General features: G+C 40.1%; 1 protein-coding gene across 1 annotated transcript; it reads left to right on the top strand.

Moving 5' to 3' along the window:
- The first annotated feature begins 3,587 nt into the window (after positions 1-3,587).
- On the top strand, positions 3,588-17,763 carry CPO (carboxypeptidase O). The gene is made up of 11 exons (XM_075092579.1): positions 3,588-3,667; positions 6,904-6,979; positions 7,393-7,517; positions 10,293-10,407; positions 11,479-11,580; positions 12,349-12,453; positions 13,082-13,192; positions 14,361-14,451; positions 15,037-15,239; positions 16,183-16,267; positions 17,495-17,763. The coding sequence occupies exons 1-11, from the start codon at positions 3,588-3,590 to the stop codon at positions 17,761-17,763; spliced, it is 1,362 nt and encodes a 453-aa protein (XP_074948680.1).
- Positions 17,764-18,704: the final 941 nt, after the last annotated feature.

Raw genomic sequence — 18,704 nt, forward strand, 5'->3', positions numbered from 1 at the left:
TAGGATTGTTGCTGGAGCTAATGAGGCTTGAGAAGAGTTAGCACTGTCAAATCACAATGGAGTCCAGAAAACTTCAAAAAAACCTTTCTCTAACAAAGCTGTGAAAGCTGAAGACTTGGCATACTCAGAGGAACAATGATTTACATTGTTCAGACCACACAACGTATTGCTGAATATTCATATGCTACAGTATTAAGACCATATACTTCATATTGTAGAACGAATTGGAATATTTTGAACATTGCTTAGAAATATCTTTTGGTACTTGTAGACAAAGACAATACCTACAGAATAAGCTATCTCCTATAACAAGTCAATGGGAAACAGAACTGTCAATTCATTTTGTGCTTCCTCCAAGTAAAGCTACAGTGATAACCGGAGGATATTTTAGTGAAACGGCTGAATTATCCAGCCCCTTCTTCAGTGGAGCAGAAGAGTCGGATTTAAGGCACGTTAGTCAGCATGCTACTGTATTGACCCTACTGAGTGGTGATTCTGTCTTGGACACATACAATGAGTTTTCTGCAGCAATGAGAGAAGTAGATTTACTGGAGGATGGGTTTCTCAGAGTCAAGGTGATGATTTTAAAAAATGTTGATCATATTGAATTCCATCTAGTTCTAGTTCAGGTTTTAGTTCAGATGGACTCAGTGTGGAATTTAGCTGTGGAACTGGGAAAGCTTAAGATGATGAACTGATGTTTGTGGAGACACACAAGTGTGTAAGTTCTTTGTCTTTTTAATAAGCTCTTTGTCCTTGAAAGTTACATGCAGCATAGTAGGAAATCTGGGTGCAGGCAGCTACTGGGATCAAAATCACCGCTACATGATAGTTGTTTAAAACATGTGGTATGCTTCAGTATGGAATCTTTAAACAAAACAGTTGTAGCTTGCGGCTGTTGCTACACAGACTGTATGCAGATAAGTCACAAATAGCTGAGCATATGTGTGGTGCAAGGTTAAAACAATAACAAGCAGGTCGAATCATTCAAACACTGGAAATCATTATGACTCCAGGCCAAAAGCTTAGCTTGAGATGATATCAGTATGGGATAAAAAGAGGATAAACTAACAGGCTTAGCAGCCAGCTTGTTGGAATCAGCATATAGTATCTATACTTCCAGCAGGAGAGCAGATGGTCATATATTTAAGGAAGCACCAGACAGGGAGTCGGGAGATCTGAATTCTATTCCTAGCTCTGCAGCAGTGTTCCTATGTCACCTTGGGGAGTAACTTTTTTCCCCTTTTCTCTTAATCTTTTAAGCAGTGGAAATAATATTTGCTTGTCTCACAGGGCAGTTGAGAGGCTAAACTGATGCTGTAAAGATGCTTAGAAGCTCTAAGAAGAATGTATGGAAAAGCTGCAAAGTAAACTTGCTTGGAAGAAAGGACACTGCATGGTTTCATATGGCATGTTTGTGCCTTATGTTTATGACCTTTCCTCTCCCCAGAATCTCCCATGACTTTTTGCACACAGTTTTCAAGGAGGGAATAAATGGGTTAAGCTGCCCTCCACATTTGCTAGAAAGATAAGCAGCTGCCAGTAAGAACCTGACCAAAGAACAGACTTTATTACTGAGAGACATTGTTTATGCCCAAGAGGGCAATAGGCTTGTTGAAGTTAACTGTTCGTCCCAAGATATTTTTGCATTGGTGGCAGAATAATGTCTCCAATGGCTTTTACTCTGAATTCAGCAGTGCTGCCTGCAAGCTGAACGTTAAGTACATACTTAAGTATTGTCTTCTGCTGAAGTCCCAAAACAAGTCCATTTTTTAAATCAGTGAGAAATGCCCATGATTATTTGCACAGGACTTTCATCTAAAGCCCATTAAAATCAACTAGACTTCAAAGGAATTTGAATCAAAGACCTAGCAAGCAACTGTCATTTCTTCTGCATCCTACGCCCATTAAGCAAAATGACCCTCTATATCTTCATAACTATTTGGCATCATAGGAGTAATGCTTTTGTCACAGAATAAACAGCTTCTGCTTTCAGCATGGAGGTGTAAGCTTTGGGCTGGAGTTGAATTTTAACACGTATCTATCATGATTTGCTCCATTTGTGCCTACCTTTTTTGCAAGAGGGAAAAAAAAGACAAAGCCTTTTTTTTTTTTTCTCTATGCCTCCATTTTTCTTGTTCTTAGTTTCTGAGTTCCTGTCAAGGGATTGAACCCCAGTTCAAAGCCAGATCTGGTAAAAGGGCTCAGCCAGCACTGCAGAAGACTTCAGAACATTAATCCTCATAGCAGTGGTGGAGACGAAGCAAAGGCAAAGGTTATCTGAACAGATGTCCTGGGTGTCAATATGGAATATGGCCTTCCAACATGGGTTTGTTTTTCTGATTCTTCACAAATGGAGCTGCCTCTAATCCTGTAAACTGGACTTCCTTCAGCACTTATGGAAGTCAGTGTGGGTTGGATATCTACATGGAGGGAAATATTCACCATTTTCATGTTCACGCTGATGAGCAGGTTATAGTGTGTGCCAATAAAATGGGAAGGGTTCTGGTGCAATATATGAAAAAGAAGATATTCTTCTCTTGCATGCAGCCTGGTTTTGTGAGAACACACTTTTGAGTTAAGCTGTTCCTTTTTTATACTGGGACAGTTCTGCTGCCTGTTTTCTTGATGACAGCCTTGGTAGTAACGTAAGAGGACTTCATACTTGGCTGTGAAAGATTTACAAAGACACCATGATTACAGTTAATGTCCATTGCATGTGTACACAAGCAAACTGACTTACTGGACTCTCTTCCCCCCAAATCCATGCAGTTTTCTGCATTAAATCACCATGGGATAGCTTTAATCTAAGAGAGAAGCTGAGTGAAACAACTTATTTCTGAAGAACTGTGCTATATGTCTAACTGTAGTCTATTAAGGAAGGAATTAAACTGTTTACTCTTGATATATGAACTAAGCAAGAAATTAAATATTTCAGACAGTAAGTAGCCCACTGTTTTGAGTATGTAACAAAAACACTTTTTATGACAGTGTAAAGTTGATAGTCTGTGGCCAGAGACTGATCTGGTCCAACTGAAAGTGGCTTAGATGAGACTCTGATGTCCCTATCTTTCCCTTTTACAGAAATGTTGGTTGTTCCTTTCATGTCCTCTTTTTGGCTAGGCAAGTGACAGAACTGCATTTAAGAAGTCCTCCAGAAAGACACAAACACAGAAAGGAAGAGAGCAAGGATGGAGCTTGTTTTACCACTGTTCTCTCGTTTTTCCCATCCCTATGATTTTTATAAGCTAATATTCACTAGTTGCCATGGGCTTTGCAGGTAACACTTTCTCCCATGACTCCCAACTTTGTCACATAACATTTTCAAGGATTTGAGGGTGACATACAGAAAAATCTTACTACAGCAAGAACATGGCTATTTGTGTTTTGGGGTGTGGAAGGGAGCTTGGAGAATTAAGAAAAAGTAGAAGTATTTAAAAGTGAAGTTAATGATTCAACAAGGGCAGGTTCCCTTCCAGGAAAAGTCTGGTTATATATTATAATTGTGTACAATTAAATTGTTCTGTCCAGATCTATCCTCCTCCTCTCTAGTCCTGCACTGTCAGGGCTAGGTTCTTTGCATGAAGATGTGGCTTTTTCTTGGGATCACCTTTTCTCTGGGGATGCTAATTCCTGGAAAACTCAGCTTGCAATTGCCATATGACGGGTGAGTGTGAATGGGGTATCATGAAGAATTGTGCATGCAGTGAAATTCCGAGGACTGTGTAAAAATAATAATAATTATGAACTGAAAACATGGTGAGAGGGTTACTAAGCTTTAAGCTTTTTAAGATTTGGAAAGGAAACATAAAGACAGGAAATGAAGAAAGAACAAAATCCAAGCCAACAAAGAAATGGCTGCAGCAGTAGGAGACACAGAATGCCCCTCAAACGCACCTCAGGATGCTCTGCTTCCATTAGCCAAAATACATTCGGCTTAGCATCTTCCATAATGAACTTTGAAATCAGATGCAGTAGGAATAAAATGCCTTTTCTGTGTATAAAATGGGGGAGGGGAGGATGACTGAGTAAAATGATATCCAACAATAAAAGGCAGCTGAGGTTATGTGAAAAAGATGGTGTCTCAAAAGCAGCTCAGATACTGAACCGCTGTTGGAAATTTGTAACAATAATTAAAAAAAAGCTAATGGAGTTGGTCCAGACAATCTTCACCCCAAGGTGTTCAGAGAATGAGATTAACACATTTCTTATTACTGAGTAACATTTTTGAAAAGTATGAAATCTCTAGTTGTGCTGTATTCTCCATTCTCAGTTCTGCTTCATAAGAAAATGAGTGATATAAAATTATGCTGTTTGCCTATCTAAACTTTTTTTTTTCATTCAGCCTCAACTTTACAAGAGATGATAGGTCACTCTGCCTTTACAGCAGTTGGGATTTGCAGTAGGGGCACAAATATAGTGTGGAGGCCAGCTATCCACATATAACTTTATACACAGAATTTTCTAAAGTAAACAAAGAAAGTAGCGCAGTGCTGAATGCCTCTAGACTAATTATATCCCCAGAATAGATGTTTAAAAAGGAGAGAAAACCACGCAATACCTACTGCAAGTAAGTTCCTTCATAGCACAACTCTCCTGGCAAAGCTCCTGGCAGAGCATAGAGTCATTACTTCTCTCTTTAAAATGTTATTTCCCTCAGATAATATTTAGTCTTTAGATTTTTATCAGGGATGCAGTGAGAGCCCTTGGTAATGTAGTGTTCGTTTTTGTTTCTAACTGCTGTCCAGGACTGAACCTGTTGAGCACTTGCATAGGATTAAAAATCAGGCTTAACTGAATGGTTAGTGTGACTTTGGGTGGGCAGCACCTGCACAAAGATGAAATGACTAGTAAAGCCCATTCTAGTTGTCATTTGCTCTGTTCAACAACTTAAATGAAATATCTGATCTATAAGCATCCAAGAAAATGCAGCTTGTGCTGAGAACAGTCCTTTAATTTCGTAAGAAAGCTTAACTGTAGCATTTAAAAAACTGTTGTTCTCACATAGTCACATGGGCTGACTTTGCACTTCTCCACTGAGAATCCTAGTCCATAATCATAAACAAGTGTGTGCTTTCTAATCTTAGTTTACTATTAAAAATGATTTGTCTCCACATTGGCTATTGTAAAAGGTTTATCAGTAAATAAGAGCTGGCCATCTGGCAGCAATCTGACTGTCTGGCATTTCTTTCATTTGGTGTAATTAAGACATAATGTCAATGAGGATAGAAAGTTATTACAGGATATTGTTTCCCTTCCTGACAGACAAAGAGCAAAGCAAACCCAGGCATTTAGAGAGAACAAACTCTGAACTGCAGCTGAGATGTTTATTCTCCTAGCAAAGATGTTTATCCTGCATCTACAAGGTTTATTACAAAGATATCATGGCTGTTGTACCAAACTGTTAGCAATGCAAATGTAATCATTTTGCCCCATAGATGAGGGCCCTATATGCTAACAGCATCTCCTGAACCAGTAGTAAACAGCCCATTTTAACTCTCAAGTTCTACGTTTCTCTGTCAGCAAAGGTGATATTTTCAAGAGAGATGTAAAAAAAACCCAAACCTCCCTATTTTTCAGTGGATAATGTGAATGAATAGTGAATTCTATTTGCATGTATATTAAGCTGATAATTGTACATTTGTGTATGGAAGCACAAATGATAGCAGTTGCAGTTCAGATGATGAAAGCATATTATATTGATAACCATAATGACCAGGGCTTTAACAAAAAGCCATACAAGGCTTTTGCAACAAGAATTTCTGTTACAAAAGCTTTAAAATGTAAAACGTTCTTTTTTTTGTACTTGTCCTGTAAAGGCTCCAAGACCCACTGAGGTCACTGGAGGAGACTGTGAAGCAGTAGTTATTAGTTACTAACAAATACAAACATTTCTTGAGTTCCCCATTCTATTATATCAGTAGTGGAAAAGTGCTATCTCACCTTTGAGTAATGTAATGTAGTAATCAAAATCCACTCCTCATTATGAAACCCTTTCATTAGAAATGTCACACTCACACACTCACTGTCAGTCCTGGAAAGCTGATCTGAACTAAAAAACCCTAGAAAAATAATTTCAAAGGGTTTTTTAATAGAACATACAGATTTGCTTTTTCTGAATTTCCAACCATTTTAATTTGTTGTTTATAAAATTTCAATATTTTTTTTTACAGATTAAGCCTGTAGTAAATGAAAGTTTTGTGGGGCCTCATGAAAATATATACTCAGATACTGGATCTGCATGTCTTTTCTAGAGATATATAATGATAGATTTTAAATTTCTGTACTAGAAATTTTTGTTCCCTGTGAATTGAATCTGAATATGCAATTCTGGAGACCACATTATTCACTATTTCTGGAATGAATTGGCTATTCTTATGACAAGCAGTTTGTGAACATCTCAAGCTCTTAGCAATGTTCATTTATCACGGCTGTCTAATGTTTTTGCATGCTGAAGTAGATCAACAAAGCACCAATCCTATCTGGAATAATCGAATAATTCCTGAACAGGAGGGGAAAAAAAAGTGACATCTTATCAAATAAATGGTTTATTATATATTACCAATGATCTTGTTTTGGCCCTGCTCCTGCAAAGGCAGAAACACACACCAGGGCTCATGCAAGCAGTTGGATTCAGTGAAACTGCTGTGGTGAATAAAGAATTGCCACTGGCAAGGAAGCAGAGTTAACCTAATGCTACCAACAGAAAACTCACATAATTTAGTCCTATTTGTAGCTAAAACATTCCAGGAATTCATCACTCAGACATGTTTTTGTTGAAACAGCACTCAGTTACATACTCTGTCTTCCTTCTACGTAACAAAATAGCTCCTTTTGACTTATGAAATCATGGATACTTTAACAGACGTTAAAACTGATCTTGTTTCTCTGCTGAATTTCCAGAGATCAGGTTTTGCATATTGTGCCAGAAACATTTCAGCAAGTCCAGCATCTTCAGCATCTTTGCAGCACTTTTCTGGTAAGAATAATTATATGTGCCCAAAAAGCAGAGCAGGGTCTTGAGCTGTAGAACAGATTTGCATGTAACTTTGAACAGCAATGAAGGTTAAAGTAAACTTGAAAAAGTTTTACCTAACTTTTTTTTTCTTAGTGTAGGGTGGAATTGCCCTTCCACCACCTGAAGGAATTTATGGGAAGTTAATTTCCTTGCGTGGCTCTGTGAAGGTACTGCTCCTTATCAGTGGTGCCTGAGTCAATGGAAACACTAAGCCTGTGCTTCATGCTCTATGAACAGATGACTGGAGAATAGTTAAGGGGAGAATTTGAAAGAAAACTTCTTCCATTTATTGATATGCAGATAATCTACCTTAAATATATTTTCTCATTCTGAAAACAGAGCTTGATTTATGCATCTCTTTCTTCTCTGCACAGCTGGATTTGTGGAAGCCCCGCCTGCTGGAAGACATCTGGGCTGGAGAAGACCTGCACATAAGGGTCCCAGCCCCCCTGGTGCAGGAGGTGAAAGACAGCTTAGATCAGCATATGATCTCTTACAAGTACAACCTCTAATTTCCTGGTGGGAAAGGCGGGCTCTAACAATCTTGCTTGCTATCACAAAAGGACGTAGCCCTTTCCAATTAACCGTCAGCAAGTACAGGTGATAGGACCCAACCTTTGGTCCAAGTGCTTCCAACTTACTTTGACCTACCCGATGCACAGATGCTATACATACCTTTGAGATTTAAAAGCACATTCCTCTATGCTCTGTTTATTCACCTTCCAACTAGCTGGACTGTGAATTTGGAGCTAGGATGTGAGACAGCCCAACCTGTCTTGTTTCCTGCTGTTGCCTTCTCAGTGGCAGAGGGTGGAGCTCAGATGTATGACTCAGTCTTTTCATCTAAAGTCAGGAAGCCAAACTTGGTACAACCACTACCTTTAGGAGCATGCTTTGCTCTTGAAAAGCACGGATACTTGAAGGCAAGATCCTTCCTATCTTGGAGAGCCCAAAGGTTTAGTCAGTGTCACTGCAGAGAAGCAGTCTCTGTAGCTCTCCTTTTCCCTTCCTTGTCTTTCATTGCTCCTCTGGTTTGTAGAAGAGTTCTTTCAAAGTGAGTATTCAGCCAGTTTCTTCAAAGTTGCAGTTTCCTACCCCAATGCCCCCACCAGTCTGGTGAGAATTTCCTGGCACCATCCAGCCAGAGACATCCAAGCCTGGGACAAAGGTCCTGGCAGCTGGTCCCCACTGCACGCACACTGAGAGCCATGAGCTGCAAATGGCCCATGAAGCTTTATCGCACCTACCCTGCCACACATCTTCATTAACTGCCACGTTTCTACTTCCAACCAGAAGATCTAATCCACAGACAAAGTGTGTTTATAAAGCCATGTGAGATTAAACAATATCTGTTTCTCACACAGTCCCATTCCCATTTGGAACTGACTTTCAGGTAACCAGTAACTATCTATATTTAATATAAACAATCTTGTAGTCATTCAGGGCCTATGGACATACACTGACATTTACCAATCAAAGATAAGTTAAAGAAGGCTTGGTGCCACTTCAAAGCTGTTTAGAGTTAAAGCTGATCTTGACATCCTGCATCTTGCCTGACAAATTCTTTTTAGTGTGATGCTCTGACACCAGAGATGGAGAGAGATGATGTGGGAGCCAGTGCAAATGATCTAGCATCAGGTTTAGGTATTCAGGACTTAGACAACGTTAGAGAAGATATTTAATCTCTTGTTGACATCAAGGCGCTCTGTTTTCTAATGGTTTCATCTGGTTCTAGTGAAAGTTAAAGACTAAACTGAAGTTAGCAGGTTAATGTTTCCTTTTTTTAACCCCTTGGATTGTGGCAAGAACTGTATCCACCTTGTGTAGGGTGCTAAAGAATGAGGTAGGTAATGTAATAGCCAAGCTGAAATTTTGGCTTTGTATTGCAAAGGGGTTGAGATGAGTATGGCAATGTTAGAGTTAAAGTTCCTATAACAGATTCAAAGCAGGAACCACCTTTCAGAAGGCAGTTGACATGCAAGGAAGATAACATGACAGTTAGGTATATAATGATAGAGACATAAATGACAAATTATAATCAGTACATCAATATTCTGACTGTGTCAGACGCAGGGATTTCATTTCTCCAGAGCTCTGATAAGGCGTTTTGCGTGTGTGGTTTTAGTTCATGGGAATTTGCACTGCCTGAATTTTAGTTTGAAGTTCAGATGTGAATAAACTTCAAAGCTCAGAGTGAAAGTCAGCTGTAACTACTCTTAAAAGTTTCTCATGTGCAGTTTCCAGAAATGCCGATCAGTGCTACTGTCAGCAGAGTACCCTATTAGCACATACAGTGTTTGAAATCAACAACGTTTAAGCTACCTTTGCAATTGTCTTCTCACAAGTTTTTACAGTGAGCACAGATTTGTAACAGTGTTACATGGGGTGACTGCAGTCAGTGAGAAAGCACAGTGTGTGATCCAAAGTCCTCTGAAGACAAGGAAAAGTTTTTATTGACTCTCTTGATCATGGAATCATGCCTGTGCTATACTCATTTCTGAACTAATTTGTAGCTAAAAAGTCAGAAGAGCTTTCTGAAGGAAAGAGGGTGTTTCTTCTGATTTTTGCAAATTGCAATTAATACTTCTGTGAAGTCCTTGTAAATTGAAAATGTCTCCATAAAATACAATGAAACAATAATCTTAAATTTTCACTTTTCCCTCCTTTTTCCAAAAGGTGGTACTTTAGAGTTTTGCCCAGAAGTAGAAGTGGTGAAAAAAAGAAAGATGTTGAACTTTTTTTTGTAGAAAATTGTCAAACTTTAAAAAATCTGGTAAAATTATCACTTCATTGTTAAAACCCAGTGAAAATCTCAGTGCTTTGAACTTTCTTTTAAATGAAAGTAACCATTATGCTGATGGTGATGAATTTGCCAGGCAGTCCACAACAGAAGAGGCTAAATCCTTTCATTTGCTCATGTAAGCAATCATAGAATAGAATCATAGAATCTTTAAGGTTGGAAAAGACCTCTAAGATCATCAAGTCCAATCATCAACCCAACACCACCATGCCCCCTAAACCATGCCCTGAAGTGCCATGTCTACACGATTTTTGAACACCTCCAGGGATGGTGACTCAACCACCTCCCTGGGCAGCCTGTTCCAGTGCCTGACCACTCTTGGTAAAGAAATTTTTCCTAATATCCAATCTAAACCTCCCCTGATGCAGCTTGAGGCCATTTCCTCTCATCCTATCAATGTACCCGGCATGATAGTTCTGCTGTAAATGTTAGGTACTGTTTTCTTTTCTATGTCCCCCTTTCCTCTCCACTCAGAGTCCTAATACCTGAAGTGCAGGAACCTGTGGATCAGAGCATGCCAAGGGAGAGGAGCAGCCACAGGCAGGTCCCAGAAGGTTATGACTACACTCGATATCATCCAATGGAAGAGGTAAAGAGGAACCCAAGTCTGCTTGCTTTTTTTGTTGCTGCTGTTTTGTAAATACCACAGCAAGACACTCTGTGCTTGCAGAAAGGTCAGCTGAAGTCAGTGGAGCTCTTTCTGGCTTTCTTCTTTGCAGAATCAGTCCTTACTCTTTGACTAGAATCTTGGTCTGGTTGAATTGAACATGAATTTGCCACTGATTTTGATTAAATCCTCAATTCCTCCCTGACCAGAACCTAAATGCTCTGCATGAAGCAGCCATACTGTTTTGCAGATAATATTCTGGGGTTTAGTTTATTGGTTTGCTACCTTTCTACCCTATTACGCTTTATCATTATCTCTAGTATTTAGTATCATTATCTCTAGTATCTAGACCCACTATGTTTGATGCTGAGATGAATGTGAATTGTAATGACTGTTGCAGTCTCTGGAATCCCAGTAAGGAAGAAGAGAACAGTGGGGCACCTGTAGAAAGAAGTAATGTAAGGACAGGTTTTTGACACTTCAGGAGGCAGTAATGTTATGAGGGTGGTTAGTGAAGAATTCTTGGTGAAATGTTTCACAGACCAGTGTGTAAGGCTGGACAAAGGCAGAGCATGGCGGTACTCTTCCTCCTAGCCACATAATAAGAGTGAGAGAGCAGAGTCAAGCCTCATGTATATTTTGCTTGAGCTACCCATTGCAGGTGAATGCTGCTGAACTCAGATGTGGAAAATCAGTACTGACAGGGAAGAGACTATAATACTGTTTTGAAGATTTGATGGTGTGGCTCCGTGTCTGGTGAAGTCAACAGAAAGATGCCCAATAGGATGGGTGTGTTGAATGAGATCCAGAACAGAGTATCAGTGTTGTATTGCAGTGATGTTATCTCTTAACACCCAGTGAGACATGTCCATGCCTTTGCTCAGAGGCAAGTGAAAGGCCTTCCATGAGTGTTGAGTGATATCACAGACTGAAATAAGTTCTGAGGAAAACCTTTCTTATCTAAGCAAAAGAAAATGCTTTAATCTGGAAATGGAGGTGGGAAAGAGAAGGGAACTCCCACTTTGGACCAAGAATTCTCTGTGACTATTTCAGATTTATCAATGGATGACTCAGATCCAGAAAAGCAACAGTGAGCTGGTGACTCAGCACTACCTGGGGAGGACAACTGAGAATCGAACAATGTATTATCTGCAGGTAAGAGAAGAACCTTCTTAAAATTACTAAAAGGTATCTTCATAAAGAAGTACACAGGAGAAGACAGGATCCAGATCTTTCCTAAGACAGTGCTCATCCCGGTTCACTGAAATAACAGGAGATGGTTTTATTCCTCTACAGTGCAGTAAGATTTGCTAGCTTTCACATACACTGTCACCATAACCTTGCTATTGCTATTATGCAGTGAAGACAACAAATTTAACTAAGTCTTGTTTAGAAATACAAATCAAGCTGAAACTATCTTGGCAACAGCTGTGTGTGAGAATAAAGAGTTTTGTTTTGTTGTTTTTATTACTTTTTACATCATATAGCATTTCTGCTAGGAGTATTCCAGACATTCTTTGTCGGACACTCTAGTAAAAACCACAGTCTTAATAATTGGATTAGTTACTGTCTAATCTGTTCCTATCACTGAGTAAAATTAGATTCCCTGACTTCTTGTCCTTCCCCTTCTAAAACAAAAGAACCTCAAAATAAGACAACCAGTCCTGTGAATGACTAATATAAATGAAAAAGAAACTGTTTTATTGACACTCCTGCTCAACAGACACTTTAAAACTCTTGGTCTGAGATACTACAGAGATGGGGTTATTAGGAAGGAGAGCTTGTCATAATGATGTCTGTAATAATAATAATCTCAGATGGCTCAACAGCATATCAAGGCTCATCCTTTTCTTTCTGTTTTATGCTAGGCTATTTTATTGTAATGTAACAGTTTTCCAAATGATCATTTTTATACTCTCTCAGATCAGTCAGCCATCAGATAAAACCAAAAAGATCATTTGGATGGACTGTGGGATTCATGCCAGAGAATGGATCTCTCCAGCCTTCTGCCAGTGGTTTGTGAAAGAAGTGAGTCCTCACTTTTCCACTTAGATAATAAAGATCTATAGCACTTTGGATACTTCAGTCCTCTTCTCTCCTGTGGTACCAAGAATTATATTTTTTCTGTTAAAATATGTTTTTCAAAATTAGTACACAGTACAGATATCTGTGGAGACATAAGTCCAAATCACAGTTTGAGGTGAGATATGGGACAATATTTGCTAGCACATTGTTTCCTCCACCTGAACTGGTTCCAAAGCCACTGAACTTGATAGCAATCTCTCAATTTATCACACTGGCTTTTGGATCAAGCCTCTCTGCATCACAAAGCCACAGTCCCCCTGGAATAAAGCAACTGTAAGATATTGTGTAGCAATGTTCCACATGTACTGAAAGTACCTGGTGCACAGGTACGCTATCATGCAGTTTTCATAGCTGCATGACTGTATCCATGTGAAGTACACTATAACTGGATACACTGTCACTTTGTTAATAGCAAAAGGTAGATATCTCAACATATCTGGGGATCGAGTAGATCTTGGATACCATAGTGATATCCAAGAGTGAGTGATTCTGTGATGATAGTTCTAACCTAGCTCTTTCTAGTGATTACCACTATATGATCTGTTCAGTCCTCTGTACTTTTTCTTTTCAGATTCTTCAAAATTACAAATCTGACCCAAAGATAAGCAGATTTCTGCAGAATTTGGACCTCTACATCTTGCCGGTCCTCAATATTGATGGCTACATCTACTCCTGGGAAAAAGTAAGTAGCGAAAATCCAGGAACTAGATGTAAAGTTAGCTGTGCACAGCATGTTTTGTTAATTTTAGATACAATCACAGCAATTATATGTAAACAGAGGGCAGTGACAGAATCATTACTCACACAAATCCTCTCATGGCAGAGAAGTTTTGTTTCTTCTGGTAAATCAGAAGTCACTTGAGACTACAGGGCTAAAAATTCCTGGCAAATGTCATGAGCCTTGGGAAGAGAGAAGGACAAAACCACAGGATCAATTGCTTTTGCATTTCTGGGGCTGGACTTACTTCCCTGCTAACAGCTCAAAGCTTGGTTGGTGGAGTTAAACACATCTGGACAAGTCAGTCATTCTTCAAAGAAATCTCAACTAGCAGATGGGTCTAAGCACCTTTGCAACATCGGACAGGAGGAGAATTGGTCAAATATTGGGCTATTTGGTTTTGAAAAAACTGTGCCCTCCCACATAATCTTCCTTTTCTGATATGGAGGATAATGTAAAATGTTGGTCTTCAGCAGCTCTCATCATGCTTCCAGGCTCCTGAGCCCAGTCAAAACTCCTTTTGATGCAGGACTTCAGCATGGTCCAACAGGCTCAGCCTACTGCCATGTGGGTCCTGCTGTCTCCCAGCTTGCTCCCCAGCAGTTTGGGGCATACCACACATTGCACTTGGATGCACAGGCAATTCAGCTGGGAAGCTCATACAGACAGCACCATGAGGTCTGCAGAGAACCAAGTATAGCAGTGAGAACAGCAGGGAACCAAGGAGCAGCAGCAACATTTAGCTGACAAAAAGCATTCATCATCTTGAATCTGAAACAAACATAAGTTCTTGTGGACACAGAGGTATCCTTCACAATGCCAAGTCTTAGGAGCGCAACACTGCATGGAAGCAGCTGAGTACTACAGAAGAAGCATACTTTTATTTTTTAAAGCTCAGGAGGCTTATTTCAAGGTGTATGCAGGCTCATGGAATATGACAGCCTGGCTGTAGTAGATAAAATGTTCTGTCGCTAAGCTTTACCACCCTTGCACACAGAGTTGCACTCTTACAATGCAAGAGTTATTCAGAATGCAGAGGTCTAAAATAAAGGAGTCTTTACACCGTATTACCATTAGGCCCCCCTTAGGATCATTGAGTTCTTATTATGTAACTGAAGTTACTTTTGTTTAGGATCGTTTGTGGAGGAAAAACCGTTCTCCACATATGAATGGCACCTGCTATGGGACAGATCTGAACCGAAACTTCAATTCCTCCTGGGGCAGTAAGTTCCAAGTATTTCAGATCAGCAACACAAATGTAAAGCAAGAGTAATAACTAGTCTCTGAAATAAGATGAAGTCCTATAAGAAAGGAATATTCATATTTTCATCAAGACATATGTAAAAATAAAAGCGTAGTTTGTAAAAATATTATTTACTTTCAACTAGCATTTATTTTTGTGACCAGAAAATTGCTGCTTATATAACTATACCTCTAATTCACTACAGGAGCAGGCATCAGCTCTAGGCATCAATGTTAGGTGTTAGTCACTTAACAGCGAATATTTGTGTTTGCCATGAATTTCAAGGAGTGTCCAAAGCTTCCCTGGCAGGTGGTGCACTGTGGTGGTGTTAGAGTGTTTTTGTTGCAGCCATGCAGCCAACGCTGTAAACGTGTGTTAAATATTTGATTCTTTTAGCAAATTTTAGTTGCTATGAACAGAGTAAAATGTTCAAGTCCCACTGAGCTGTCTAGTCTCCTTGCCTACATAAACACACACCTTAACACTCCAAGGTAATTTTCCCTGTTCCCTCTGAACTGGCGTTTATACGGCTCTACTTTGATTCACTTTTTGTATTCCTTTCCAGGTACTGGTGTTTCTTATAACTGCAGCAGTGACATTTTCTGTGGATTTGGACCAGAATCAGAGCCTGAGACAAGAGCTGTGGCTCAGTTTATTGAAAGGAAGAAGAGTGACATTTTGTGCTATTTAACAATTCACTCCTACGGACAGTACATCCTCACTCCGTATGGTTTCACAACTGAACCTCCAAGTAACAGCAAAGAACTGGTAGGGCAAAACATTCATCTTCGACACTTATAGAGAACAAGAACGGGCAGTAGCATGTGGCACAACTCTATTTGGCCTCCTGCCTTTCCTTCAGAGGAGCTGGGCTTATTCAGGGGCTTGGCCCACAGTTACTGCCCCTCCATGCAGTGTCAGCAAGGTTTATTTGCCTCAGAATTAATCCTAATCCTTCATCTTAAATCAGGAAAATTGAACTATTACAGATAGAGTTACTGCAATGCAATGTAAGTGGAAAAGAGCATCAAGTTCTTGCTGCATACAAGAATGCATTTGTACTTCAGGATGCCAGCACATTATACACACATGGTCATCATATTGTGTCCAGAAAGGATATTCCAAATGTACTCATTAGGAGAATGTGAGCAAAGTAGGCACCTACTTCTTGGTTACTTCTCCCCTCAGTTTCTTAGTGTTCTGAGCTCATTAATGTATATTTGTGAATATTCTAGTAGCTGGTGCACTAGTCACGAGCATGAGGCATGTGGGTTCGGACTTCATATGAGCCATTGGAGAAGTGATTTAGTCTGTCTATGGCTCAGTTCCTAGAGATGGTGGGATACAGCGTCTATGGCAATATAACAAGTGTAAGAGATCAATCACTGCTGCAGTCAGTATCAGTATGCTACACAGCATAGGCTCTAATTCTCCAAGACAGCCCTCTAGTTTTACAACAGAACAAATACCTTCTCTACCTAATAGCAGAGTAATTTTAAAAATTTTAACAGAATTTGCATTTTAAAAATCAGGAACAAATTCCCCAAATGTTTGTAAGGGTTTCTCTAAAGTCCTGAACTAATAATAACAAAACTTAAAGCTGATCGTATGTGAATGTAAAGCTGAAAGAGACAAAAATTTTGGTCCACTCAAAATAATTGCCAAATGTACTGGCACTGATGACAATGCTGTTCCTATTTTGAACTTACAGATGCATGTTGCACAGAAAGCAGCTGCTGCCCTGATGGGAAAGTATGGGACTAGCTATGAAGTAGGACCAACCTCTCTAATTTTATGTAAGTTTCTTTATCTTTCCCTTTGATTGCTCTGGTTTTCGAAGAAGAGAGTCATTCTTGTGTCACAGGCATCAGTAAGTACTGTTTTGCTGAGTTTCCTCTTTGAGTAATATTTAAATAGGCTGGTTCAGTGGAACATCTAAGCAGCAGTCATTTGAATACAAGATAACACTGTACATTATAAAGCTGACTGTGGGAAGGAAGGAAGCACTGTTCAGAAGCTAGTTCCTACATGAATTCCTCACAGATAGATCACAGGGGACAGAAGGAGATTGGTGATAGATCATCCTGACCATGCTGAAGTCAGCAGCAAAACTCCTATTTGTCTTCACTGGAGTCAAGCAAAAATTAAAATCCCAATCAGGTCTATAGTTACTCCATCAGACATTATCACATGGCAGCTGCTTGCAGTTCTGTGTGAAATATGTTGGTGTCAGCCTCGTTCCTAACAGACCGGATAGCCATATCACGAACACACCATCACAGCTGATACTAGCTGACAGCCTTTACATAGAGGACTAGAGGGTCCTAGAGACTGCCTGGTAAACCCCATGTTTTCCCAGCAAGCAATAAGTCACACTAGTCACTCAGAACAGTAAGTAGTTGGCTCTAGTACCCATGTGGTTTTGCATAATCACAGCATCTGTCTATGCCAGTCTCCAAGTCACATAAGTCACCTACTCCATGAGCAATGAGGTGTAAGTAGACAGACACTTGTCCATGCCTAGGACTGCATTTTTCCAGGGTTTTTACTTATACTGAATAGGTAAGAAAAAAGATCCAGGAGCCAGATGAACAGTCGTACAAGGAGTAGCCAGAAATTTTTCAGACTTGACCAAAATTATGCTTAAAAACAAATACACAAAGAAATTCCAGGCAATGACAATGTAAGAAATGAAGTACCAGAACAGACAAATGGCCAGTCCATCCTGTACCCCACACTAATCACAGCAAAATGCTAAAAACACAGAATCCCTGGAACTCATCTCCTGTACAATACCATCTTATGGAGGATTGTTAGAAAACTCCACTTAGGAAATTCCATGGAAGACTTTCAGTATAATTAAGCATTGCAGCACCTAGAAACTCTGCTCTCCATGTCACAGTGATGTATTGTTACTGCTTAGTTCAGGGATTCTGGTATAATCTTGCATTAACTATAGCAAGAAGTATTTTCAAAGAACTGTGCGTAATATATATATCTCCCTTCTATTTTTAAATTCACAGACAGTAACTCAGGCTCCTCACGGGACTGGGCTTACATGATTGGCATTCCTTTCTCCTACACATTTGAACTGCGAGACAAGGGTGCTCATGGATTTGTTCTACCCCCTGACCAGATTCAACCCACATGTGAGGAGACTATGCTAGCTGTTACAACTATCATAGACTATGTTGATCAGAAGTACTTCCTAGGTGGGGCTGTGAGCCCAACCTCCGGCAGCCTGGTCCTGAGCCTTTGCCTGAGTGTTGTACTTACATGGACTGTTTCTTAAAAATGGCTTAGAGAACCCAGCAAGGCACTCCCATGCAAAGTGTAATGTCCCTTTGAAAAGACAAATTACATAGGCAGAAGAACTAAATGTCAAGTATTCCAATAAAGGCTCATCCCACAAAATACAAGCATCCACTTGTGGTTTTGATAGCTGTGTTTTAGGAAAGGAGGAAAAGATGAAGAGCTGTGGCAATTTCCCAAGCCTCACTTACTGGCTCTGCAAGAAGCCAGCTTGAGTACACATAGGGATAGAGCACTATTACTCCCTGGTTCTTATGCATGTTTTCAGGGTCTCACCTGACCCTGTGCAGCCTTTCTGCCAGCCGCAGTCCTGCTCTGTCATAATTCTCCCCACTGCCTGACCCCGCTGACCCCTGCATCTTGCTGGCATTAGCAGGATGCCTGTGAGACTTAGATGTCCCCAATTCCCACTACAGAAAATTGGATGGCTTTCTTGACATCCACCTTTCTTCCCTAAGCTGCCACACTGGGATTTACCAGATATTACAGGGCCTCAAAAGCTGGTGAAAGGTCATAATCAGGCAACCATCAACAGCAGCCTGAAACCAGCTGAAGAGTTGAGCTGGTGCAAGCATGTGGGGACAGACAGGAGGTGTGTCACTCAGATGCAGTCAGATTAATGAAGATAGAAACTGCCCAAATCCTTCAAAAATACAAAAGGGAAGGGGAGAAAGAAGATGAGGATGGGGTGCAATTCCTTCGGAGCAGACCAGAGAGTGATTTCTTTGCATCCTCAACTTCCAAAACTGTGTGACTGGTGACAACAAATATTCTTCTAAGTCAGGCTCCTAAAGGATTTCATTACAGATGGTATGAAAGGAAAGTCCATTTACAGAGGGGTGCCTTTGTTACAAACCACCTTAGCCCTTTGGTGCTGACTCTGCAGAAGGACTGGGGCCCAGCTGTGTGGCTCTCTATCAC

The sequence above is a fragment of the Phalacrocorax aristotelis genome, chromosome 5 (assembly GCF_949628215.1).
Source record: "Phalacrocorax aristotelis chromosome 5, bGulAri2.1, whole genome shotgun sequence".
Classification (NCBI taxonomy): domain Eukaryota; kingdom Metazoa; phylum Chordata; class Aves; order Suliformes; family Phalacrocoracidae; genus Phalacrocorax; species Phalacrocorax aristotelis.